Source organism: Camelus bactrianus, chromosome 6, assembly GCF_048773025.1.
Source record: "Camelus bactrianus isolate YW-2024 breed Bactrian camel chromosome 6, ASM4877302v1, whole genome shotgun sequence".
Classification (NCBI taxonomy): domain Eukaryota; kingdom Metazoa; phylum Chordata; class Mammalia; order Artiodactyla; family Camelidae; genus Camelus; species Camelus bactrianus.
The window spans coordinates 7,559,836-7,586,944 of NC_133544.1; the positions used below are offsets into that span (position 1 = coordinate 7,559,836).

Consider the following 27,109-nt stretch of genomic DNA (forward strand, 5'->3'; position numbering starts at 1 on the left):
TGCTTCTTACAGTTTATCATTGATAGCCGTGTTCTAACCATCAGGACTGATTACACAGATATTCTCTTTTAAAGCAGAGTGTTTTACACATTTGAGATTATGACTCAGGCCAGTGATCCCACTTTTATATGTGTACGGGAGCAGGGAGAAAAATCTACTTGAATAGGAAAATATATGCCTGGCTGACATATTTTATCAGTGGTCACACCCTATAAATTGGTGAAAATTCTATTCATCAATCAATAATGGCAAACTTCCAGTAAATGTTTTTATAACGTAAAGATTAAAAGAGCCACAAACCTTACTGTTAAGGAAGAGTCTTAAAAGTACTCAGCTCTCCTAAGATCTCAAAAACAGGCTGGATTTTCCACCACTCTCTCAGGCCTTTCCTATTTTCTATGTATTTTTCTAGCTATGTTACTTAGGAATTATATTCTATATTCTGTCACCACTCATTCTTCCCAAATGTTCAATTTCTTTTTATTATTTTCTATCACTACAACATTTCTAACTAGTTCAGTCCTGTGTAAAGTTTTTTTTGAAAATACTTAACACCTCTGTAGGTATAACTCTAAAAGGACATTAGTAATAAATTTAAAGCTTTATATTTTTCATAAACTTTATCCCATTTAAATGTGTCACAATCCACATCAGAACCCATAGCTTCTCTAGGTTGACTAAAATAAGTTTGTGGCATTTAGGAAACCATCTGATCCTTCCCACATTTCACGGATGCAGGATGCATCAGGATGTCCTCGTTTATACTCTCTAACAATTAATATTAAGTGTAACTCTGCCTGAGAATTTTCCTCGCTTCGGCCATCTTGTGTGCGGCTACAGAAGGTGTAAGGCCTGCTGACAGCGCACTGCTCTCTTCCCTAACAGCAACCGTGGGTTCTGTTCTAAAGAGAACTACACGGAAGGCTCGACTCTATTCAAGCCACATTATCTGAAAACCTCCAAACGGTCAGGACTGTTATTATCTAGGTATTAAAATTAATCCCACTGGTTCAAAATATTCTTAAGGTAGCTGTGGAAAGATTAGAACTCAGAGATACCCACCATGTTCCTAAAGGAAATGCTTCACATATACAAAAATAACATCTTGACTTAAGAAACTTTAAAAGGCATTCATTTAGCGGATTTGTACATGGAGGTATTGCTTCTCAAAAATAGCTGTAAGAGTGGCAGTAACTTCATATAACTGATGAGAGAAGGGGAGAGTGCCTTACATCTTTCTTTTCCAAAGTGTTGCTTCATGATTACCATCTAAACCCTGCTGGGCTGAACAGATTGGTTCGATAATTACATACAATAACTGCAGTGGGCAGGTAACCCTCAGCTGGCACGGGGCAGCTCCCCTGTGAGAACTTCCATATGCAAACTGCACTGATGGAGTGCATTAGGTACATCTTTCCTGCCGGTGCACAGGCCTGATTAACGCCAGCCAAGACTCCAAGGTTAGCATGTCAGCAGATTTGTGATGCATTAGGCAGGAATAAACACAGACACTTTTGTTCGTTCGGACCAAAATTAAGGAGGAATATTTCAGTACTATATTGCTTTCCATATAGGAGAGGATGCATTTTCCAGTTTTAGGAGGGCAGATTTCTAAATGCTCATTATAAAGGGAGCTATCCAATACATTCTACCCAAGAACCTAGTGCATTCATCTTGTTTTCAAGCTTATTAAATAAAAAAAAAAAACTTTCTTAATCTCCGTGCAGGTAAATTACATAGGAATGAAAAGCAGACAGTATTCAACCAACAAAAGAACACCTGTGTTTTAAGCAGTAAACACTGGGTAAAGCGCTGAATTTCATTAAACCACACTTCGGTTGGGTATCTCTTGCCCTACTTTTCTGACAATGTATACAATTTGGATAAAAAGGGCCGATGGTCTACAGACTAAGAAATGAATAACAACAACAACAACAACAAACCCTGCCAGCGTAATAGTATTTAAGTATGTTATTTGTTTATAATGCAATGAGTAAAATTCCAAACAACTTGCTGCTAGTTTCTTTCTCCCGATTATCTCCAAACACTTCACTTCGTTATATGACATCTAAGGCTTCAGACGGTGCACATTTTGCTTCTCTCTGAAGAGAAAATGGCTTCACAAAGTGTGCTAATAATCTCTGACTTTTCTCGTATTCCATACCAAGTCTCACAGGCGCCTTTATTTGCCTTTATAAATGAAACAAAAATACTGTACAACACAAGAAGAACTTACAGGCTTAGGGTAGAGTTTTCTTTTAATTCAACATAGCTGAATTATCTTTTAAAAATTAAGTTTATTTCACAGGGCTTTAGTGTGTATATATTACACACTGTATATTTGAAGTGCTCAGATATGCTGGTGTAAAATTTAGTTAATTAGCAGCTTCTCACTTCTAATTTAGAAACAGGAAGACAAATCAGCTAGATGCATTTGGACTGATAATTTCCTAATAACCTAAATACTGATGGGAGACTAGTTATAGATGTAAAACTGTTTTAATTGAAAACAGAATACCAATCAGAGACAAAAACCATAGACCAATTCTTTGCATTCTAACTCAAATGTCAAAGATCATCCCTAGATGCTTTCAACGGCCTCTAAAAAAGCCAATCAGATTCACTGGCTTATCAAAGGAGCTGAGTACTCAAGGACTGTTGTTGGGTTTTGCCCCCGTATTACAAAAATCATAAATGTTTATTATAGAGACTTGCAATAGACAGTCTAAAACTTTTAAATGTTTGGGATTGCACATGTGTCAAAGAACAAAGAACTCTCAACACAAATATAAGACTGCAAAACTCATGTAGTCTTATTTTACTCATTTAATTAAGGCCACTTGAAATTCTCATGCAATGTATACATGTTATAAATTACTATTATATTACTTAACAGTAACCCCAAATAGAATACACTACTCAGCGAGGACTAAGAGGAACAAGACAGGACATATCATCTATGAAGGCAAAGCAAGTGCCTGTGTTATGCCACAATATTTACCAAACCAGTGGGTTTTAGTTAAAGTTCACTACGCACACAGACAGCCTCCTGAGGCTGAGAGATGACAGCTAGGAGAAGCTGCTCCGTGTCTGCTGGCAGCAGTGAGAAGTCAAGAACTCAGAGCTCTTGGTTCTTACCACAATTTCCTTCCACAGAACCACACTGCCTCCCCACATGGCCCTTCAGTGCGAAAAGCAGGTCCTAGCTGTTGTCACCTTAACGTGTCCCTTAACGTGTCCCTTCCTGCAGAGTCAGCCCGTGCCCACCCACCCCCGCATCCCTTCCACCTTGCTCAAACTAAAGAGGCAGATATTTATAAAGATACACATTTCAATGAAAATGTATGTACTAGTGAGGAATTAAATGATCTCAAGCCAAACATGAACAAGTTGTTTACAAAATAAATTAGGCTACATTAGAGTTCTTATTAAAAACAGACTGCCTGACCTCCCCTCAACAAAGCTATGTCCACAAAACACCTAACTGCCAAACACAGCCAGAAAATGGCAGACCTAGGCTGCCCTGGCACTCGGAAGTCCTCTGCTTCGTGGCAATTCCTGATGGTTTTTTTAGTATCAATCAATAGCTTCAGGAGAAAAAGTTAACTTCAAACTAATTAATTTGATTTATATTATTTCTAATATAAGTTAGAGAGCTAAATTTTGAAGCCTTTATTTCACAGTAATTACCACCTTATCTTTTTTGCAAAACCAACTTTTACCAATTCCCCATCATTTACTATTCAGAACAACCTATTTTAACACACATACTCACCAAGTGAAATGTAAGCCTGTCTTCATTCACATCTGCCCAATATACTCTATTTCATAAGCTGAACTTTTAAAGATGTATGATCTTAGTTCAAAAGATGTTATAAGATTCAAATGAAAACATTCTGTTCTATTCTCGACATCAAGAAACAAGAGAGACTTAAGAAAATTTAAATAATCAGGGAAACAACAGCATTAATAATACTGCAGTTAATGTTTACTGATTACTTGTTATGTGTCCAGCACTGTTCTAAGCACTTTATAAATCTAATTTAATCCACACAACAATCTTATAAGCAAGACAGATAACATTATTATTTCCACAGAAAGACAGCTTTAGTGGGGAGGGTATAGCTCAAGTAGTAGAGCGCACGCATAGCATGCAAAGGCCCTGAGTTCAGTCCCCAGTACCTCCTCTAAAAAGTAAAATTAATAAACCTAATTACCTCCCCCTTCAAAAAAGTAAAATAAATAAATAAATAAATAAATAAATAAATAAATAAATAAATAAATAAGAGCTTTAAAAAATTCATCTCTTATTTAAAAGAAATTCACACAAATGTTTAACTTAATTCCTAAAAACTAATCATGATACCAAAAAAAAATAGAATATTGGCCTAATAACTGTCCTTTGAGATCTAAGTTTTGAACACATCTTATAAGCATATCCTTTTGTTATGTCAAAAAATAAATCCCCTGGGCACCATTCAAGGCACTTATATGATGCCAAACTTCCTTCTATATCTCTTACAGCAAAGACCAAAAAAATGGCATGTGTGAATAACTGCCCAAATATACAAACTGGTCATATGGCTGGTAAATGCTATTCTTTAAAATCTCTTAGACTTAAATGCACCAAATCTCCTTTGTCTATTTGCAAAAGGGCTGCCTTCCACATAGAAGCTGGACTTCAGATACCCAGATTTTGGTCTGCAGTGGTTCTCAACTATATGAGCACAATGCAGTCACCTAGGAAATTTTTTAAAGATCCTGAGGCCTAGGTCCATCCCCATAGCTTTTAATTTATTTGGCCTGGGGTGCAACCCAAGCAGTAAGATTTTTAAAAGCTCCCAGGTGATTTCAGTACACAGCCAAGAATGCTACCCCCTGTCCTTCATCTGCAGTAGAATCACCTGAGGCACCTGTGGTACAGTGCCCTCCCAGACGAGACAAACATAGTGGAGAAGCAGGGATTCCTGATACCCCAAAAAATGAGCTATCTGGCCAAAGGTCTCTCATCCTCTGAATTGACAGAAATCAACCACAGGCAATGAAAACTACATTAAACTAACAGGTAAACAGGCATTCCAATTTTGGCAGAGGAAATAATTAAAATGAAAATTAGCCAATCAACAAAAAATATGAACATATAATAAAGACCACCAAAATCTAAGGAAAATCACAGAATCAAAAAAGAAAGACACTAAACTCAAACAGAAGAACTAATCTCTTTGCCAAAAGTTAACAGGAAAAAGTTATTATAATTATTATTCCCAAAAAGGTTTAAGAGGCTGTCACATCAATAAGATAAGAATAAGCTGACGTAGAAATAAGGTAACATTTATTTAAAACATGACTGAAAAATAGAACAGATGAAACTAGTGAGCTTGAAGAAGCCCACAGACCCACCAAGTGTCAAGGACAAAGAAAGAAAATCTGGTGGATGAGTTAGGAGACACAAAGAAGAGATGCTCGATTATTAAGTTCCCAGATTCGTGGAGTAAGTTCCCAAGGGAAAGAATGGAAACAGATGGAAATGAAATACATACGTAAAGGATAAATTTTTCAATGGGCATTAAATATTCAGATGAAAAGGGTCCACATCAAGTACTGAGAAGGATGAATGAGGTTTAAAAAACAAAACAGAACAAAAAACCACACACATACTTATTGGGAAATCAGAATTCCAAAGATAAAGAAAAAAGCAAGAAGCTTCAAGAGTGGAAAACATGTAACTCTAACAAGAAATAAAAATTAACACAACTGGATGCTAGAAGACAACAGACTCATGTTTTTAAAACTCTCCATACAGCTAAATTATTCTTCAACTAGAGCAAAATATAAACTGATTTGGGCTTTCCAAAATTCAAAATTTTACCATTCATGAACCCTCTTTTAAAAAATTACTTGGGCATACTTTGAAAAATGAATCCAAGGAAAAAAAAAAAAACATGGACCCAAGAAAAAAGTGGTAACAACAACAACAAATCAGTTAAGACTCATGATTAATTCTAAAGAACTAATGACAACGCAGTCTACAAAAACAAAAACCTGAACTAAAATCGTAACTGACTGTAATACGGGAGATGGTTTGCGAGGCGCTGAGAGGGTAAAAGTAAAACATGTTTGGTTTACTCTTATGGAGGAAGGACACATGTTCTAGTTAACTCAATGTTCACACACACAAGTTAAAATGTGTTTAAAAAAAACAAAAAAAAACAAGGGTGGGATATTTGGAGGGTAATATTTCACAACCTGGTAGTATTTCACCACCCCAAAATCTGAAGAAATAAACCCAAAATAACAATTAAAAAATATTTCAGCAGCAAATAGTGGCAGAGCCTCACACCATAACCTCTGGGAAGGGTGGCCAAGAAGAGAGTCGGCACTTCAGGAGCAACGAGCTCTTACACACCCCGACAATTTTGTGGAAAAGAACATGAGTGAACACTATCCTGATATCTTCACCAATAGCCTCCAATTTACAAAATATAAGTAGGAATCTTAGAAGACAAGACTGGAAAAGCCCCTTAAAAAGAAGAGACATTCCTTACTCCACAGAAACTCATCAAAAGCAGAACCTACAATTCTGATTCTTCCCTAGCTGGGAAGAAGCCTGGAGAAAAAGGGCAGAACAATCAAATCATTCAGGATTAATTACCTCTAACAATAAACAAGGATTTATCAAAATATACAGCGAAAGAAAAAGAAATAAGTAAATATAAAGAGCTAAAGCCATGGAGAAGAGATCTCCGATGAAGTCTCTCTTCCACTGTGGATTAACTAACAACGCATTAGCACATCAGTGGATTTCACCACAGTTTTGCCTTTTCTGGGTAGGAAGAGAATTGAAGCAGCTACTGGGGAAAGACAGATAATCTGGCCTATAGTACCAGCTGAGCCATGGTTCTCCAGCTCTTCCCCAAGTGTGCACCTGTAGGCAAAGAAAATCAATTAACAATACTGAGCCCCCAAATCCCAAATACGAAGAAAATAAAAATAGTTTCATAAAACAGGAAAGCCAAGGATTCACAAATACAACGTGGTGAGTCCAGATAAAGCTATCCCTATTCAATATTAATAAGATGAAGAGAAAAAGCACGCCAACAGAGTTACAATAGTTGGGGCAAAGGAGAAAATGAAATAAATGACTATAGCATGCAAAAAATAGCTAAAGACACCACTCTGAAAGAAAATATATTCTTCCCCCCATAAGAAAATTTCATAAAATGCATTGGAAGTTTAGAATGAAAAGATTTTAAAGACTGAGACAATGAGAAATAATTTTAAAAGAAACAAGAGATAACAAGGAAACTACATAGCTAATAAACAGAATGATAATCATTAAAAAACTTATAAGTATATTAGAAACATCAAAAAACAGCAGACAGAGCTGACAACTGAATGAAGGAAACATTTGGAATAATCACAGGTGATGCAAAAGAAACAGACTAAGAATTAAGGAGTTAGAAGAAAACAGATATGGAAGATGTGTATGATTTCTACATAATCAGAGACAACTGTAAACATCACTGAGATAAATTAAAGAACACCTAAATAAATAAATATAGAGGTATACCATATTCATGGTACAGAAAAGAATATTGAGAAGATGTTAAGTTTTTCCCAAAACAATAGGGTGATGGTGGCCTCACAGAATGAGTTTGGAAATGGTCTTTCCTTTGCAATCTTTTTGGAATAGCTTCAGAAGGATAGGCATTAACTTCTCTAAATGGTTGCTAGAATTCACCTGTGAAGCCGTCTGGTCCTGGTCTTTTGTTTGCTGGGAGTTTTTAAATTACTGCTTCAATTGCAGTACTAGTAACTGGTCTGTTCATATTTTCTATTTCTTCCTGGTTCAGTCTTTGAAGATCATATCTTCCCAAGAATTTGTCCATTTCTTCTAGGTTGTCTATTTTATTGGTGTATAGTTGCTCGTAGTAGTTTTCTGTGGTGTCAGCTGTAACTTCTTTTTCATTTCTGATTTTATTGATTTGGGCCCTCTCCTTTTTTCTCTTCATGTGTCTGGTTAAAGGTTTATCAGTTTTATTTATCTTTTCAAAAAATAAGCTTTTAGTTTCATTGATCTTTTTCATTGTTGTTTTTTTTTAAGTCTCTATTTCATTTATTTCTGCTCTGATCATTGATTTATTTCCTTCTATTAACTTTGGGTATCAAAGACAATCTTAAAGAACAAAGTTGGAGGACTTACACTGTCAAGTATCACTATGAAGCCAGTAGTTCAAACAATGTGGCATTGATGGATGGATGAGCAGGTCAGTGGCACAGAATAGTGTATCCAGAAACAGACCCAACACATACAGTTACAGCTACATGCTGTGGAGACATTATGGTCTTTTCAATAAATGGTTTAGATCAACTAGATATCCATAGAGGGTAAATAAACACTGACTCACACCATGAGCAAAATCAACTCCTGTTAAATTATAGACTTAAATGAAAAACATAAGATAAAATTTCTTAATGAAAAAATATCTTCATGATCTTGAGGTAGACAAAATTTTCCTAAAATAGAATACACAAAACACTAGCCATAGTCAAAAAGACTGATAAATTAGGCTTCATTAAAGTGAAGAACTTAATGTTCTTCAAAATCATAAGGTAGCACTTATTAAGAGAAGGAAAAGATAAAGCACAGACTTTTAAAAAAATGTACAATACATATATTGTATACACACAAAGGACTTACCTCTGCAAATCAAAAGAAAGCAGACAACCTAATTTTTTTTAATGGACAAAAGATCCGAAATGCACCTCACTAAAAAAGGATAATCAAGGCTCACGGGCATATAAAAAGATCAAAATCAATATTCTCAAGGAGATTAAATTAAAACTATAAATAAGCTATACAGAAACACAAGTAAACACTTACCAAATAGATAAAATTAAACATAATGTAATAGCTAGAGTCAGTGAGCAACCAGAGCTAAGCTGCAGGTGGGAGAGAAGACTGGGAAAACTGCTTGGCAGCATCTACAAAAGCTAAGCATACATAAGGGCTACACCCCAGTAATTCTACATATATAACTAACTCGAAATAAACATACGCTTCCCAAAAGAAATTATGAGCGTTCTTAACAGCATTATTGCAATCGCCAAAAACTGGAAACAATACAAACATCCATAAACAGCAGAAGGGATAAGTGAATTATGATATAGTCATATAATGGAGTACTACACAGGAAAAGCAAAAAACTTTCGTCACATGCAACAGCATGAAAATACAGATATACAAATGAATAAAAGACAGACCCAAAAGTATACAAAATGTATGGTACTACTGCTATTTTAATAGCAAAACTAATTACAGCGTTAGAAGTCTCTTAATGAAGGGATAATGGCTGGGGTTACTCTTAATGAAGGGATAAATGGCTGGGGATGGGACATGACAGAGGTTTCTGGGGTTCTTGCAATGATCCGTATCTTGATTTGGGTGATGTTTAAATGCATATGATCACTTTGTAAAGTTCAAATTCCACAGTTACTTGTGTACTTTTCTGTACATATATCGTAATCTCTCTTAAAAATTTAGGGAAAAAGATACTTGACCAAATCCAACCAAATAAGACAAGACTCAAAATGAAGAGCTCAATAATGGGGTACCTAAGGAAAGGAATTGCTAATAAACACTGAAATACACAGCTATGGTTAAACTACCATGAGAAAACAAAGAAACATATCAACGTCCACAAGTTAAATTTATATAATGAAAACATGGTTTCTATCATTTTATCATGCAAAAGCAGCTAGACAGATCTTCACCAAGTTTAGGTGGTATATTTGGGGCAATTTAATTTAAACTATAGGCTACATAGTATAAATTTAATATTGCACGAGCTGTGATCACCTCAGAGAGACAGGAAGCCAGCCACCAGAGAAGCTGCAGGCCACTGATTTGCACTGGAAGGAAGGCCTTTCTTTGCTCTTTGTACCATGTTCCAGGATGAGTACCAGCAGGAATTCATTACATATTTAACAATGGGTAATGATTTTTCAGAGAAACTCTAGAAAGGCCAGCTAGCATAACTTAGGAAAAAAAAAACTGGGAAGTGGAAAGAAGAGTATGTATACATCATTCATAGGAAGCAACCATATATATTGCCAGAAAACAGAAAAATTGAAAACAGAAAAATTGACAATTGCAGGGCCATGCTCTAGACCTACTCAGTGAATCTCCAGGAATGAGACTTGAGAGATTCTAATGAACAGAGCTTTTTGCTGGCTTGGGCAAGTAACTTAATCAAAACGTTACAAGAAAATAGCTAATGGAAGTATTAATGCCCTTTTAACTTGCTGAGTTCTCTCCAGTAAATTAAGCTGTTCCTAACCCAGATGGGACAGGAAGAAATTCTTTAAGGATGGAACTACATATTATTGATCTTTGTAGCCCCAGGGACCTAACCTAGACCAGGGACATAAACTAGACCTTATATGTAATTGTAAGAATACACACTGAATCCAGTAACTGTTGGATCCATACTTTCAGGTTCTAATCAAGGTGCCTAGTTCTAACCAACAATAAAAATCCTTGGCTGCCATACTTTTTAAGAGCAGATTGATACTTAGTGTCTTTCTACTTCAGCTTCATCTCATCCCAAAATTCTGTGCTTTAAATAATACTCCTAGGTTATTAAAGCTAAAAACTTTTCCAAGTGGATAAATTCATATTTCACTATAATTTCCAAATTTACTATACCATAATCAAGCATAGCTGTAAAAAAATGGATCGAAATCTTGTTTCATTCTACTGTTGATCAATTCTTACAGGTTTTTTTTTTTTTACCATAACAGATAGCTCTTAGGACTATAAAGAGAAATATATATTGAATTGATTAAACCTACCCCTTTCCAAAAGAGATTTGAGCCTTATAAAAACAAAGAACATATACTTTTTTTAAGTTTTAAAAAATTATGACAGAGGAAAAGAAGCAGCAGCAAATATACAACTACAAGGATTAATTCAGTTTGAATGATGAAATGTTATATTCAGCTCTGAACTTCCTGGTAACCGGAGCAAAAAAAGACATCTCAATTATTTATTCCTTCCCAAAAAAGAGATGACTACTAATTTCTCAAAGAAGAAAGCTTTTCCTTGATGGAAGCCCCCAACTTTTCAGTCACTGGTGCTCTGAGTTTGTGTGTTTTAGATGTGGGTTATTTACAATTTATTTGAAGAAAACCTTTTGAGGTTTAAAAAAAAAACTGCTCTGGTCCAACTCTCCCACTTTTACAAACAGAAAGAAAAAGGCCAACAAAACTGACAATTCAGCTACTGTTACACAGCTATCAGGCAGCTTCATGACCTTACCTAATCTTAACTTTCATTAATTTCTTTTTAGTACAAAAACAGTCCTGTGCCAGCTCTGAGGGAAAGACAAGCAATAGACTAATGAAGGAAATCTAATAGTTCAACTTTTCATTCTTTTTTTACCTCCTAAATGAAGCTTTATACACGTAGGGGATGATCCAACAAGAAATTTCCAGCTTTCTGAACTACCCAAGGACACAGGAGAATTATAAGGTCGCAGATGTTAGCTCTGCAGCAGACTGACCTATTCAGCTGTAAAGTCAGCCAACCTGCAGAAACCAAATTTTCTCTAGCACGTGGGTCCAAACAACAGTGATCTGCAAAGGAGAGGGGAATCGTCCTGGAAGAGATCTCACTGCAACAGAGCTCTGGGCTTCTCAATCAGCAGAATTTTAGAGAAAAACACTACAGAAGCCAGCTATAAATATTAATCTGTCCTAAGCAAGAAGATGCTGTATGTTTACATGTCTGCAAACTCTAAGTGTACTTCCTTACTGAAAAATTCCACTCAGCCTTCCATTTATCCTCTTCACTTCAAAGCTGGATGTGCTTTCTGCACAGTTGTTGACCACAAAAATGGAGCAGATGCAATTAAAACAAAATTTACAAAAGACAAAAAAAAATGTATATGTAGATGCATATGTATAATTTCAGGTTCTGTGATGAAATTACAAGGAGACCTACTATTTATTTGCCAAAAAAACTCAAATTCATGATCCAATTTCAAAGTTCCTATCTCCTTTGTGAGTTAAAAAGAATTACAAAAATCTTTTAATATGCTGCTTATTATTTTAAAGAGAGAAAATTTGTTTTTAACTCTTTTTCTCATAGCTTGGAATATGAGATTTCCAAAGGAACGTACTGGAATTTACAGAATTAATAACAGTAAAGATGGCCAATAATATAAAAATTATTTTTCTTCTAAAAGTAGTTTTCCATTTAAAAGTAGCTAACATTTTACTACATAATTTTATATTATAAAGGAAATAAGTAAGTTGATCAATAATTATTAAAAATAACCAATAAGTGAACGCTTACCTATAAAATCTAAATTTTAAAGTGATAACCAGGTGTTATTTACCTGCTTATACAATACTTCTCCAATAAAGTTTATTATTTAACATTTCTTTCCAAAAAATTAATTCCCTTATATGCAGATACACAGCTTTATATAATGACATTTCTGTAAAGACCAAAATAATGTTCAAATGGTAAACACACCACAAACCAGGAAATTTTCAAATGGTAATTTTTCAAATACCAATTCTAAAAAGATAAATACTTGGACCACACCAACAGACAAGGAAAAAGTGAAAGACAAAATCAACTCTGAGGGGTGAGCTGGGAGAAAAGAACACACAGACTACGAGCTGAGTGCCCCGCCCACATCCCTCGGCCAGGTACCAGTAGCCCAGGCTAGGATCTTCGTACGAATTTCCTAATTCACTACTGGACATCTTTCTACAACCCTCTACATGTTTTTCCGTAGCATAAACAGTTTGCACTTACATAACAGTGATAAACCCTTGATGGTGAAGCAATCTGTTATTGTTCTCTTTACTGAGCTACTGATTTACTTGCCTAAAATTAGTATTTGCTGCAGTTACAGTCACAGGAAGCCCAAAGGAAAACTCAACAACAAAACTCACCTTTGCTTTTGTTTTTGTTTTCAAACCTCCATTCTCCACAACACTGAGGTCCAGTTTGCCATCGTCCTTACTTCCTACAGCTTTTAGTCCTTGCAAAAGAATATCTCGTAACTTCTCATAAAGAGGTTTTTCAGCATAGTCCAGTAATTTCACTGTTTCCATGTATTTAGCAATTTCATCTAAAAGAACATAACTATTCTGTAAATTTTTGTCATATATACCACATACTTGTCTCTTCTAAGAAAATAATAGATTTTTAACAGTAAAATTAGAAAGCAAATGTATTATCTTGTTAAACATTTTTTTTCAATCACTTCTTCAATGGAAAGTATGCTTTTGAATTCAGGAATTGTCAGATAAGTCAAATAAAAAAAGGATTTTGAGATACAATGTGAAAAACATTTTTTAATTGTGAGAGACAGTAAGATAGAAGACATGCCTAAAATTTAAATATATACAAAAATAACTGCTGTAGGTTCAAAGCTTTTTTAAAAAAGGACCTAAAATAAAGATTATGAAGCAAAAGGTGCTTAAGTACAATAAATATCATAGCCAGTATTTTTTTTTGCCATGGAAGCCACTAGTTCTATAGAAGACAGCTGCATTCTTTGTGCAAATGAGAAATAAAACATGAAAAACAGGTTAAAAAAAAAAGAAGCATGGCCTGGATTTCCTATAAAAGAGAAAAATCGACTTCTGAATAATAAAGGGTTTACTGTACACTGAGGCAGAAACAAATGCATAAAAAGAAATCTTCCTAGTTAAGACCAACAATTCTCAACATCCATCTAAAAATCCACTTTAGGCTAATGGCTCATGCATGTCTATCCCCAGCCTAGCCTTTCCACTGACCTCCAGACGTGTATATCCACTGACTCATACACCTGCTCTCCGTCTTCTCAAATCCCAACAAGTGCAAATCCAAACTCCTGACCAACCCCTAAAACCTGCTCCCCCTGCACTTTGCCCTTCTCTGAAACTTCCATCCTTTCAGATCCTCAAGCCGAGAATTCTCTCTTTCCACACCCAATAAATCAGGAAATCTTCAATGCTACATCCACACGTACGTACATATATAGTCATTCATTCACATATTCATTGAGCACCCACTACACACCAGGCATGATTCTAAATATTCAGGTACACAAGAAAAAAGAACCAAAAAATCCCCTCTCTTTCAACTATTAAAGGGGAATCTATAGAAAACCTAAAGCAAACATCACCAAATAAGGCAAAATACTGAAAGTTTTCTCTCTGAGAGAGGAAGATGGCAAGGAAGTCCTCTTGCACAACTTCTATTCAGCACAAAAGTCATGTACGTTTTTAGCCAGTACAGTGAGGCAAGAAAAGAATCAGAAGGCATAAAGAGTAGATTGGAAGACGTGAAACAGTTTATTCACAAATAGGACAGTGTATACAGAAAATCCTAAGGAATCTATAAAAAACTTCTAGAACCAATCTGTAAATTTAACAAGGTCACAGGATATAAGATAACTATTTAAAATTTTATTCTACTTCTATATCCTAGCCAAAAGCAACTGGAAAAATAAAATTTAATAAAAATATATCACTTATAATAGCATCAAAAAGCATCAAATACATAGCAACAAGTATAATGAAAGATGGGAAAGATTTTTTTCCAGATTAAAACTCTAAGATACAGGTGAGAGAAATTAAGTGACCCCAAATTAAATGGAAGATATAAAGTATCAACAGTATAAAGATGTCAGAGGTCCCCATTAGTCCAGAGTCAATGCAGTCTCACTCAAAATTCCAGCAAACTGGAGAAGGGGATGTGTGTGGAATTGACAAGGTGACTTTAAAATATACACAGATATACAAAGTGTCAAGCAAAATAGCAAAGTCAAGTTTAAAGCAGAAACAGGGCTACAGAACTTGAACTACCAGATATTAGGATTTAAGATTAATTACTTATTACTATGGTAATTAAGACAGTGTGGCTCAAGAACAGACAAACAGAACAATGAAAGAGAAGACTCCAGAAACAGATCCACAGATGCACACCTGATTTAAGACAAAGGTGGCATCACAAGGAAAGAATGGTCCTTCCAAGAAAGGCCGCTGTTAACCCTCTTAACTATTCGAGGTGAGAGATGTGTTGGATTGTCTTGATCTTGGTAATCATTCTACACTGTATAGGTTCAGGCAGACCTCGGAGAGACCATGGGTTCAGTTCCAGACTGACAATAAAGCAAATATCACAATAAAGTCACAAGAATTTTTTGGCTTCCTAGTGCATATAAAAGTTATACCATAGTTTATTAAGTGTGTAATAGCATTACGTTTAAAAAAATGTACATACCTTAATTAAAAAATATTTTATTGCTAAAAAGATGCCAACCACTGTCTGAGCTTTCAGTGAGTCATAACCTTTAGGCAATAGTAATATCAAAGCAAACTGATCACAGATCATCAAACCAAATACAATGAAAAAGTGTGAAATAATGTGAGAATTACCAAAACGTGACACAGACCATGGAGTGAGCAACTGCTGCTGGGAAAATGGCAGCAATATGGACTCGCTCAACACAAGGTTGCCAAAAACCTTCAATTTGTGGAAAAAGAAAAAGAAATAACTATGAAGCACAATAAAGCAAAGCATAACAGCAGGGCTCTGCCTGCACATCCAATCATCACGCTGGACAACTGTATTTGTCAATTACTCCTCAATAGTTAGAAAATAAATTAAAACGTCCAAAAATGCAACAGTGGGAATGAATGTCACAAATGCAATACTGAAAGAAAAGGGACCCTAACAGAACCAGAACATTAAAAATCCCTGTGCTCCTGAAGTGATGTATGTTGTTCACCTGATTCCATTTCTATATAGTTCAAAAACAAAGCCTTGGTGTTGGAAGTTAGGCTAGTGATTCATCAGACCAGAAGGAGAGGCTCGTGACTGGCATGAGGCACTGGGGGTGGTGGGAGGGGTGGGGGCTGGATTCTGAGAAACCTATAACATCCCATTTCTTGAGGTGGTTGGTAGGCTGCAATTTTAAATGGATAAGGTCAGGGTAGACCTCCTTAAAACGGAGACAACAGAGCAAAGGCTTGACAAGACTTCTAAACATACCCAAATGGACCACTCCTCACTACCGCCACTGCTGCATTTTTGCTTGGATTATTGCAGTAGCCTCCTGACTGGCTCCTGCTTACACCCCGCCTTGTTTCCTTAGCTGTCTGTCTGTCTTTAAAACAGAAGCTGGAAAGATTTCTCTTAACAGACAATTCATGCCTCTCTTCACCTAAACCTTAAGGTCTCGCTCAAAGTAAAAGCCAAAGCCCTCGTGATGGCCTATGGGAAGGCATTCCTCAAACACCCCAGCACTTCCGCTCCTTCTGCCTAGAAACGCTCTTCCCCAGACGTCCACATGTCCCTCCCTGTCTCCTTCCTACAACCACTCAGGTGTCGTCTCCTCAGCGAGGCCATTCACTCATTAGTTTACTGTTACTTTTCCCAACTAGCGCCCCAGCTTCACGAGGACAGGGACTCTTGCTTGCTTTGTTCACTAGGGGCTCCCTAGTGCCTGGAACAGTCCTCGGCACACAATGAAGTGTCAAAAAAAAAAAAAAAAAGTTGAATTAATGAATGAAATTTGATTTCTTTACTGAAAGCACTGACTAATAACTGAGCGAGGCCCGCCTGTGGAAGGGACGCAGTCTGTCATGAGAGCTGGCCCCAGTGCAATGACTACACTTAACAAAACCTACACTCTTATATTAAGGGATAGTCCAGGCACCTCATGACTCCTCTTTCTCCAAGAAAACAAAATCCCTACAAACAATTAAGAAGTCTTTTCCTACCTGGCTTGTTTTTCTCAGGAAAACATTTGTCCATCAAACCCGCAATGTTTTCTCTGTATCTGTTAAAAATTAAAGAATGAGTCATTGTTTGAAGCTTGATGCCATGAAGAGTTATTAATATTTAATACCAGTAAATAGCACATTAAGCAGCATTGTGCTACACCCTAAACATGCTTATGGACATTCTTCTAAAATAAAATGAGCAAAAGACTAAGGAATTTTACCGTTTCATAAGTACTTTCTTATTTCTTCGTAAGTATCAGTTAAAACTATAGTTCCTGTCACGAAGTTCTGACTAAATACATTTGTCTTATCATGATTTTGCCCAAAATAATTTATTAAAAGTTTTCCTTTACCTAATTTTGGAATCTCTAACATAGTTAGGATCTTTCAAATTATCCTCCCAAGGAAGATGGCCACTAAGCCACTGGATCATGCAATAGCCAAGGATTTCCAAATCACCACGTCTTGAGGGGGCTACGAACACAAAAGGAGCAGATTAAGCACACTGACACAGTGTCTGCGGCAGAACCTCAGGTGTATCTAAAACAATAAGGGAAAAGAGTCAACTCTACAGTCTTGTTCCTCATCATAAAATCTTGACTCAGTTTTTTAAAAAGCACTGTTACCTGGGGCAGTATACAAAAATAATTTACCTCCAATCAATAATTTACTTTAAAACCCAACTGGTAAACTTTAAATTTTCAAACCGAGAGTATCAGTCTAGGAAATAAGTTATAAAACAATGACACATTTCATACTGTCCTTGGAAAATGTGAAGACAGTAAAAGTGCTACAAGCTATTAAGAGGCCCAGAGAACTGGGGGGTTTAGCTCCTCCAGTGTTGGGCACAGAAAAGAAATGACTGCTGAAGAAACAGGCCAACTTGATAGGTGACAAATAACAGTTTATCGGTTACCAAGTTGCAGCTGCATAAGAAAGGTGAAGACTTTTAGGGAGGAAAAGATCCAACATTCCAGCTGAGCTAAATAAAAGCAGAAGTCATCATTGTAGCTGACTGACCCGCCTTCACGCCTCAAACCCTGGCGATCTTTGAAGGGTGGGAGGAGACGGGACACGGACACACGCACGCACGCACGCACGCACGCACACAGGCGGCCCTGCTGCACAACTGCAGGAGCTTAGCACTCCCTTCTCCCCCCACCCTGCCTTGCCTCTTCAGTTCTGACTGATTTATCTACTTATCTATGATGCAGAATGAAGAACCGTGCAGGAGTCTAGCTGGAAACGTCAGCAGGGTACTTCTTGCTCAGGTGCCACTGACGTACCCACGCCATTGTGCGCGTCGATGCTGGTGAATTCAATCGTGCCATCGTGACATCTTTTGGGGTCTTCTTTGTATTCTTTGTGAATCCCTTCTGGGCAGTACCGATAAGCAAGGCCATAATCTACCAAGTACACCTAAAAATGTCCAAGCACCAAGACAAATTAAAGCCAAGGTGATGGCATATACACTCCTTTAAAGCCCAGAAACAAAATTCTGTCATTCGAGGGTAGACTCATCTACAAGGACGTGCCACAGTGCCCCAGACAAGTTAGGTCCAGTACGCAAACAGCAGCGAAAACTCAATTCCGAAAGACTTTTTATTTAAAGAAAAACATTAAATGACCATGTAGCTATAGTGCAGATAATAACCACTGGATTTTTTTAGACAAGTACGTGTTACACTTGTAAATAATCTTGTCTCTTCAACTTGAGCAAGGATTGTAAATCTTTTTTTTAATTCTTATTTTTTATTGAAGTGTAGTTGATTTACAACGTTAGTTTCAGGTGTACAGCAAAGTGATTCGGTTATACATACACATACATATTTATTTTCTTTTCAGATTCTTTTCCATTACAGCTCATTACAAGAAATTGAGTATAGTTCCCTGTGCTCTACAGTAGGTCCTCGTTGTTTATCTATTTTATATATAGTAGTGTGTGTCTATTAATCCCAAACTCCTAATCTAAAAGATTATAATCTTACACTACTTCTTACAGCACCCAGAACAAAACTGAGCACAGAGTAAACCATTAATACCTGTTGCACTACAGCTGCCACACACTGGGTGTAGGACGGCTAACTCAGCTGACACATGCTCTATTAGTTATTCCTCTCCTTCTTCACTTAAAAAATAATCAAATATCAATTCATTCCATAAAAACATTTCATAGATTATAATAATAATCTGAAGAACGTTTAGATGAGGCTCTTATCTACCTTTAAATATTATATATATTAACGTCAAGTCTTCATAATTAAAACCTAAATTCTGATATAACATATACACATATCTGCAGGCATGTGTGTGTGTATCTGACTAGCGTGCAAAGCTAGTAAATGTGGCTTTCCTCTAATCCAGAACCACACAGTGCACCTCTAACTCCCAGAAATGGTCTCACACATGCAGGCATCTAGTCACAGGAGAGAACTGGACTAGAACTAGGGGATGGGTCGAGACCACACATCTAACACTAGAAAAATAACCCCACCTGAAACATGTGCCCAAAGGGTAACAGAGCTGCAAACATATTTCCATCTAAACAAAAGGCAGCATGTTTTACTCAACTACAAATGGAAATAAATTGTATTTTTATTATATTATACAAGTCCAGTCTACTTCAATTAATTAATGGAATCCTTCAGAAAAAGAAAAATAAAGTATGACATTCAACATAAACACACTTAAAATTCTAAAATATTCCTTTCTTATACAAGATCAAGTAAGAGCACATGTGAAAGGGATTAAGCCGTGACCCAACTGTGTCTCCGAAACCCTACCTTTAGCAACATCATGGCATCAGCTTCAAGAAAATTATAAATCCCTCTACTCCAACTAAACTGACCCAAATAAAAGTATAGTAACATTAGCTTTTCTCCTTTCCTTAAGAAGTAAAAATTATAAAGAAAATGTAATAAACTTAAAAAAATGCTCAATTGAATTCCAAACACTATGGGTATACAAACTTAGACAGCTAAGATATTTCTGTAAACCAACTGATTTGAATAATCAACATGTTAAAGACCAAATTTTACAAGTAACAGAACACTTAACATTGATGGATTTCTTGAACAAAGGAAATTTTTTAAAAATGACAAAGCAGACAGGCAAACATAATTCACTGGTGCACTATATAATTTTAAGTTTCCACCCCCAAATAGCTATTTGAAATCCATTTTGTATCACAAGTACTTCTTCTGAATATTATTTAGGGCAAAATAGCCAACTTGATAAAGTGCCAACAAATCGCTTCAAAAATGTAGAATGTTAACTAGATAAAAGTGTCAAGAAGAAATATTATTATTACCATATCTACTTCAAAAAGTAAAACTTCTGCATGGGTTCAGAAGTTCATAGCAACCATATTTGTTTTCAAACAACAGGTTTTAAATGGTAGAAATTAAAGGTATAAAGCTACCTGGTCAGGATTCTTGTAGCTGAGAAGAAGATTTGAGGCCTTGATATCTCCGTGCACGTATTCATGCTCATGAATATACTCCAGAATATCCAGCTATGAAAGCATCATATAGAATAAATTAATGCAGTACCTGACACCAACCAGCAGAGGACCGAGCTTCAACACAACTAGCCTTTACTGGATTAAAAAGGAGAAGAATGTAGCTCACATACAATTCTTAAGCTTAGCTGCAAGACAGTTTTCCGAGAAAACCTTTTGGCATTTGCTTCATATATTTTCTGAAGGTCACTCCCAAAGCGATCCATTATCATAAACCTGTAACTGAAGACAAACAAGAAAAGCCAATGAACAAACTGCACCTCAGGAACACCTACTTTGCAATGAGTACTCTCCTTTCAAAGGAATTTTTTCAAGGCAATGTTTAGTAAGAAAGTAGACAGAAAGAAAAGACAAGGAAAGGAAGGAAGGAAGGAAAGATAAACATGTGAAACAAGTTCTCCCAACCAGAAATCTCAAGAGTTGCAAGAGCTTTCCTGTCCTGACTTACGCCTTGGGGCCTCCGGATCTCAGCAGGTTACAGGAGACAACATTCAACAACACCCACAGAGAGAACACAGCAGATCCAGTCACGGCGAAGACAAAATCCTCTGAGTAAGACTGACAGCACTGATTTCTGTCATTAAGTTAATTTTTATTTCTGAATATTAGCTTCCTGCTTGTGGCTGTTCTTCTGTTTTAAGGCACATTTTAGCAGTATTATTAACATTCTGATAAAATCAAGACTGTCAAGAGATGCTGTAACAACAGCTAAATACAATAAAACGGCTTAAATGGTGTAAAAGAATTACATACTAAGTACTCAATAGCCAAGATTGGAGGAAGAATAGATGTCCTGCAAAAATGTGAAGATTTTTGGTTTTGCCACAAACCGACTCTGTCACCTTGGTCAAGTCGTATTTCTTGTTTGGGCCCCAATTTCCACAGGTGTCAAATGTGAGAGTAGAGCCTTGTGCTTTCAGAGCTCTTTTCCAGCACCCAAATTCTAAGATTCAATAACCATGTCACATTTCAGTGCGTACAGAAAGGCATCACCCAGCTGCGGTAACACGGCTCAGCATGTGCTCTGAGGACCGCTTTCATCTTTATAGTTTTCTAGGTTCGGAGTTGTCTGATTAAATCGCTCAATAAATCAATAAAAACCAAGACCACACTCAAAATGTATCGAAGTATCTTCTAATAGGGACAAGGTTAATCATCATCACAACAAAAGCTGGCATTTACTGAAGCCTTGGTATGTTCACGGCACTGTCCTGAGCACGTGGATGTACCAGTGCATTTAAACCTCACATCACCCTTATAGGTAGGTGGTCCTTCAGCCCCATTTTACAGCAGAAGAAAACTGATCATTAGTAATTTGTCCTCTAGGAAGTGGTGGATCCATGCTTTTGACCACCAAACTAAACACCAAAATAAATAAATGTTAAGTAGGACACAAAAGCCAATTTATATGGTGTAGGCTTCTAAGATAAAAATACAATACAACAAGTTCAACAGGGAAGGAAGAGCTAACATTAAAACACAACACGCCGAACTAAAAATTCAGGATTCTACTTATTCTTGAACTGGAAGAGAATTAGAGATCATCTTTCTAAACATCTTTTAATAAAATAATTAATGTCTATAGAGGTAAAGTGATTTGTCCAAAGCCATGTAATTAGTCAGTGGCAAAAGGTATTCATTCATGTCAGACCCTTGGTACCCTGACCTCTACGATGATAAAGAGGGAACAGCAATTTTGACTTCCTGAGTCCCCTGTACAACAGGTTTGAAAGGTTGAGGGATGAGGCCAAGTTCACAGGTACATGTTTGTTTCTACAAATAAGTGATGTGTGTGTAATTATTATAAAATAATAGGTGAGTAACAAAAATACAACCTCTGCTGACACTCTGAAACGGAGCAAAAACACAATTGCTTAATTCAACCTGGGATCTGTTAATATATCACATGAAGTACTTTGTTTTTATTCACAGATCATGCCACCACAGTTCTAACCTCACCATTTCTAAATTATACACATCAACTAAAGCATGATTCTACATATTGCACAGAAATTTTTACCATATTCTGCAAGGATAGTTCTGCCACTGAGTACTAAACAGAAAGCTACTTTTAAATAACTCTTCTAAAGTAAAACCATCGATGTATAATTTCCTGGGGACTTGAATAAAACAATGCAAATAATGGGAATATACAAACCAGTGTAAATGATTTAATAATGACAGTAGCTAACATTTCCACGAGCCTAACACTGTTCTCAACACTATATTCATATCACTTCACATGAGTTACAGGGCCAAGTACGGATTTCTGGCAGCTGGAAAGACAATCTTACTTTCTATTTTTTTTACTTTTGTAAGAACTAAAATGATTATTTTTAAGAGCATCAACCTAAAAAGTAAACGAATACTTTACAGGTGCTTAGTGTTCCCTTTTAGGAGCTCATTCTAGCAACTCCAATGTTACAGAAGAAACAGGCTGAGCGGTACAGCCACCACTGGGCTGTGGTGAGGCAGATGTGGCTCGAGTCCCTGCACTCCACAGCATCCTCTGGTCCACACGGGGGAGTTCTGTCCTGCAGCGCTCCTGTCAGTTCACAATCAGCTTTCCGCCCCACCATCTCCCAGGCCCTGATCACTTCACAGGAGCCACACTCACAGCCCTGTTTAATTGGCCCTTTGATTTATCACAAAATCAGTGATAAGAATGTATAAAGTGTGCTATCACAGTGTTGACAACTTTAAAGTCATCATCCCAAAGAAAAATAAATAAGCAAATCCGATAATAACAACGATAATGATTTCAATTAACATTTACTGAGCACATACTATGTGCCAGAAAATCCCGCTTATGAGTCACATGTTCTCGTCCCATCACAATAACTCCGTAAAGTAAGCACTGTTACCCCCATCTGACGGGTGAGGAAACATGGGAAACAAAGAGACTACCTAGGACTACCCCTGAAGAAGGCAAGTACATTCAAGTTCAGTGAGGTTTAGGTTTCATTGTGATACACTTTTGCTGTTGTTGTTTTTTTTTTTAAAGAAAAGTTTGTACTGAAATTCTAGAAGGAAGGGGAAAAAAAACTTGGTTATTCCAAGTCTAAAGTGACCTAGCCCCAGCCACACTTCCAATTATCTCTATAAAACGCAGGTTTTGATAACGTACCGCTTCTTAGGAACACGACTGTATACCAGGGTACAAATGTGTCTGCTTTTGAACAAGTCATCTGTAAGGAATTTTCCTGCCCAAGTTCCCCACAGCGAGGCTCCAATTCGCCATGTAAACCAATCCCCAAATGCCGCATTCACCCCGCATGTCGCTGTCCTTAGCTGGACAGCGTGCAGTAGCTCCCGGTCACCTCCTGCACACGGGCTCCCAACAGCCCTTCCCTCCAGGTCTTCATTATCTGCTTCAGCCTCTTTCTTTCTCCAAGTTATTTCCTTCTCTTCCGCATGCATGCCTCCTCCCCTTGTTAAAGCAAGGTAGCCAGGAGGCCACCCAGCAGGCCAGAAGCCTACTCTGCCCAGGGGTTCACGGCGCTCTCCCCTTGAGATGCTACCCCTTCTCTACAATGACTTTCTAAGGGATCGACGGTCCCTTTGAGAGTAAAAGCTAACACTTGCATGTGTTCCAACAGCTTTACACTTAGTACCCCTTCTTACGTGGGCAGGTGTTACTCTATCTCACAGATGAAAAACTGAGGCAAAAAGGAGTAACTTATCCAGCCATACACATTTTAAGGGGCAAAACAAAGATTTGAAATCAAGTGTCTGGCTCCAGAATCCTTGCTCCATGCTGTTTCTCCAGAAAATTTCACAAAAACTATAGAAACTTGTCTCAGCAAAACCATATATAACAAAATGTTACCTCGTTATTCCAGGGGATTCCTGTGCTCCCTAAGAGATGCCTGGGTTCCAGGGTAAGGACTCCCCGTGAACAACGACTGCCACCCGACGGCTCCTCTACTCTCCTCTCCGCCTCGTCTGACAGCACCAATTTGTCTCAAGCTCACCATCCTCTTACCCAAGTGCCTCACACGCTCATCACTGTGACCACTTTGACCCTGCCAGTGGCTGGTTTAAGAATCAGCTGTGATAAAACCCTGACCAAGAAAACCAGGGAAAGTCTGCCACAAAACCCCTGGGAAAGGTTTCCCTGCCAGGAAACTGAGACTCAGAAGCAGCAGCCCCCTTTTCTGCTGTTGGGTGTGTCTGCACGAGAAGCCCAGAGACGGACAGTCACCTTGGGACCGCACCATGGAGAACCAATAGCAAAGCTAAGATGAAGAGGGCCAAAGGGCAGGGTGAGGACGCTGGGCTCCTGATGACCACTAAAGAGAGCCGAGTCAGCTTTACCCCTCCCTGCAGCTAAAAGCATGCTTACCAACGCAGCCCCCGCTCCAGCTAAATCTACTCTTCAGCTCTCAGCTACCAACAAAACTCTGTGACATTCCATTCATTAATTCAGGTATTTTTAGTGCCAATTATGCATCAAAGTACCGGAGGTTTTCTCCAACTCAACAATGCCAGCAATATCCTCTCCACTCTGAACTCCTAAGACACGTATGAGTCAGAATCTCACAATTCAGCACTTAACTGGTCTCTGATTGTTTCATACAGGTTTGCTTTTTCTCACCAGTTAGACTGAAACCTCGTAAAGATGGGCAGATTATGTATCTAACGTGAAATGCCAAATTGAAGCCTGAGGGCTTCCTTTTACATAAACAGCATGGAGATTTTTGTCTGTTTATTTATTCATTTTTAAGGGAAAAAAATAATGCAGGCATGTCTGGCTTTGTTCCTACTTGTCAGCTAGGTTCCAGGCAGCTGCTACCACTTGGTTCAAGTCTCCTAGACGAGAGATAACACCTTGTTCATCTCTGTTGAATACATTCCACGCAGCCCAGGTGAAGGCCAAGCAGTACTGTAGACAGGTGCTTAGTACCCGATACCTGACTGAACAAACTGAACAGTAAATGCTCAGAAATGGAGAAGAAAAACAAAATCTGCATATTTTTACCTTTTTCCATTTTTATCATGTAGACCAGACCCCCAATACTTAGGAACACCCAGGTACTTCAGCTTGTGGGTACGAATCCATTTCTGAACTGCAAGTTAGAACACATGCTTGTGATTTCAATTCTGTGATACATAAGTAGTTTTCAAAAAATCATTAAGAAAAATAAGTAAGTAAATAAATAAATCACTAAGAACAGAATGTACTTATACATGCAATAAGACTTCACCTGTATTCATAAAAAAAAGAAGTGAACAGAACATTATACCCAGTAAATGAAAAGTACTTTATAATCAAAACATTTTTATTAACTCAGAAAACTTTGTTATCCTGCCCTAAACATATGAAAAATCTGCAAAAGAAAATATTTTTTGAAAAATCATTTTAAAAAAATCAAACCACAGTACTGCAATTGCAATTAGTATCTCCAGTTCTGTGAATGTTTAGTTCCTTCCACAGAAAGACTTACTTTGCACCCCAATCTAAAAATCCTCAACCAGAAAGTCAAGTTCTAGGAGAGTCAGAAGGCTCTCTTGAGAGATTGCCAAGCCTGAGACCATCCTCCCAGGAGACTCCCTGGATCTTTAGAGGGGGTGGGAAGGGGGCGAGGGGAGGGGACCGGAGGACAGAAAGGACCAGGGCAGCTAAAAGAGTTCTCTTCCCTCGTAGTCTGTTCTAGTCCATCAGTTACTGCAGCTCTGCAGGCTGCGTTCTCCAGAGTTTAGAAAAATACTCAACAAGACTTGGAGATCCTTGAGCCATACTCAATAAATTCTCAATTTTTAACAATATTTCCTAAATCATATATTATTTGTTAACTAGATTAATATCAATATAAGTGAAATCTTATCATAACCAATCTATTAAGAGATCAAAATTCTTACATATAATTCTCATTTAAGTGGAATTTACCTATAAAGTAAAACATAACAAAATGTCATAATGTAAGATCCAATGCTCCAGTCTTGGCTTAAACAAAACAAAAATAGTGGTCATCTTAAAAGCATAAACATGTGTACTTGTTTCTTACTTTGTTCTGGTTTGGCAGCTCGCTGGTAGAACTTTAGTTCAGTAAAAAGAGGTCCATTGTCACTGGGTTCCTCAAAACATAAGAGTTAATTAGTACTAGCAGTAGTTAAAATTACTGAGTTACTGTCAATAAACTTTCAAAAAAGACATAAGTCAATTTTTCTTTCTAAACAATATGATTTTGATATTTAACTTTATAAACTATATTTAAGATTAAGTAAAACTCTTCAAAAATGTTTCATATAGTCTCAGAAAAGTCCAGAAGTTTTATATTTCTCTCAAGTTCCACCTCTGTAAGTGATGAACTATACAGAATCAGATATGCAGCTCAGTCTTGGCAGAAGTTTAGGAAAATTGTTAAACTTATTCTCACATTTTTTAAGCTTCCTCTTAAGCAAGATCTGCAACCATGTTTACTGTTCCCCCAAGGGGCTACAATGTGCTTCTCAGATTTAATAAAATTTCAATACTTGATTTAAGTAATCAGTGGCAAAACCCCATGCCTTTCCTGTTTCTCATTTCAGCTATATCTAGCTTATCAGAACTGGCAGAAACCCAACCTTACCACAAAGAAGTGTTCTGGGACTCCAGAGAGAGCAAGTATGTCCATTTAACTTCATCTTTTCCTTTCTGGCCCTGATTCCCACGTTTTTCAAACTAAGGAGCCCTACAATTTACTTCCCACGTGATAATTTAGAGTCAAGAGGAAAATGAGGCTCAATAAGAACTGTTTTCCACCAACTTTACTGAACTACATTCATTTCCTATTTTAAGGGAAATTAGCA

General features: G+C 37.2%; 1 protein-coding gene across 3 annotated transcripts in view; it reads right to left on the reverse strand.

The window, feature by feature from the left end:
• Nucleotides 1-27,109, reverse strand: part of VRK1 (VRK serine/threonine kinase 1) — a 91,929-nt gene that overhangs the window by 17,299 nt on the left and 47,521 nt on the right. For 2 of the 3 annotated variants that reach the window (XM_074365064.1, XM_074365063.1), the window contains exons 4-11: nucleotides 26,326-26,395; nucleotides 25,299-25,386; nucleotides 20,431-20,539; nucleotides 20,219-20,311; nucleotides 18,084-18,216; nucleotides 17,151-17,271; nucleotides 16,795-16,853; nucleotides 12,970-13,148 (exon numbers count right to left, since the gene is read on the reverse strand). In XM_074365064.1, the coding sequence (XP_074221165.1) occupies nucleotides 12,970-13,148; nucleotides 16,795-16,853; nucleotides 17,151-17,271; nucleotides 18,084-18,216; nucleotides 20,219-20,311; nucleotides 20,431-20,539; nucleotides 25,299-25,386; nucleotides 26,326-26,395 (852 nt within the window). Of the gene's footprint in view, nucleotides 1-8,203; nucleotides 8,329-12,969; nucleotides 13,149-16,794; nucleotides 16,854-17,150; nucleotides 17,272-18,083; nucleotides 18,217-20,218; nucleotides 20,312-20,430; nucleotides 20,540-25,298; nucleotides 25,387-26,325; nucleotides 26,396-27,109 lie in introns of all 3 variants that reach the window. The other variant, XR_012507396.1, reaches the window with a different exon arrangement.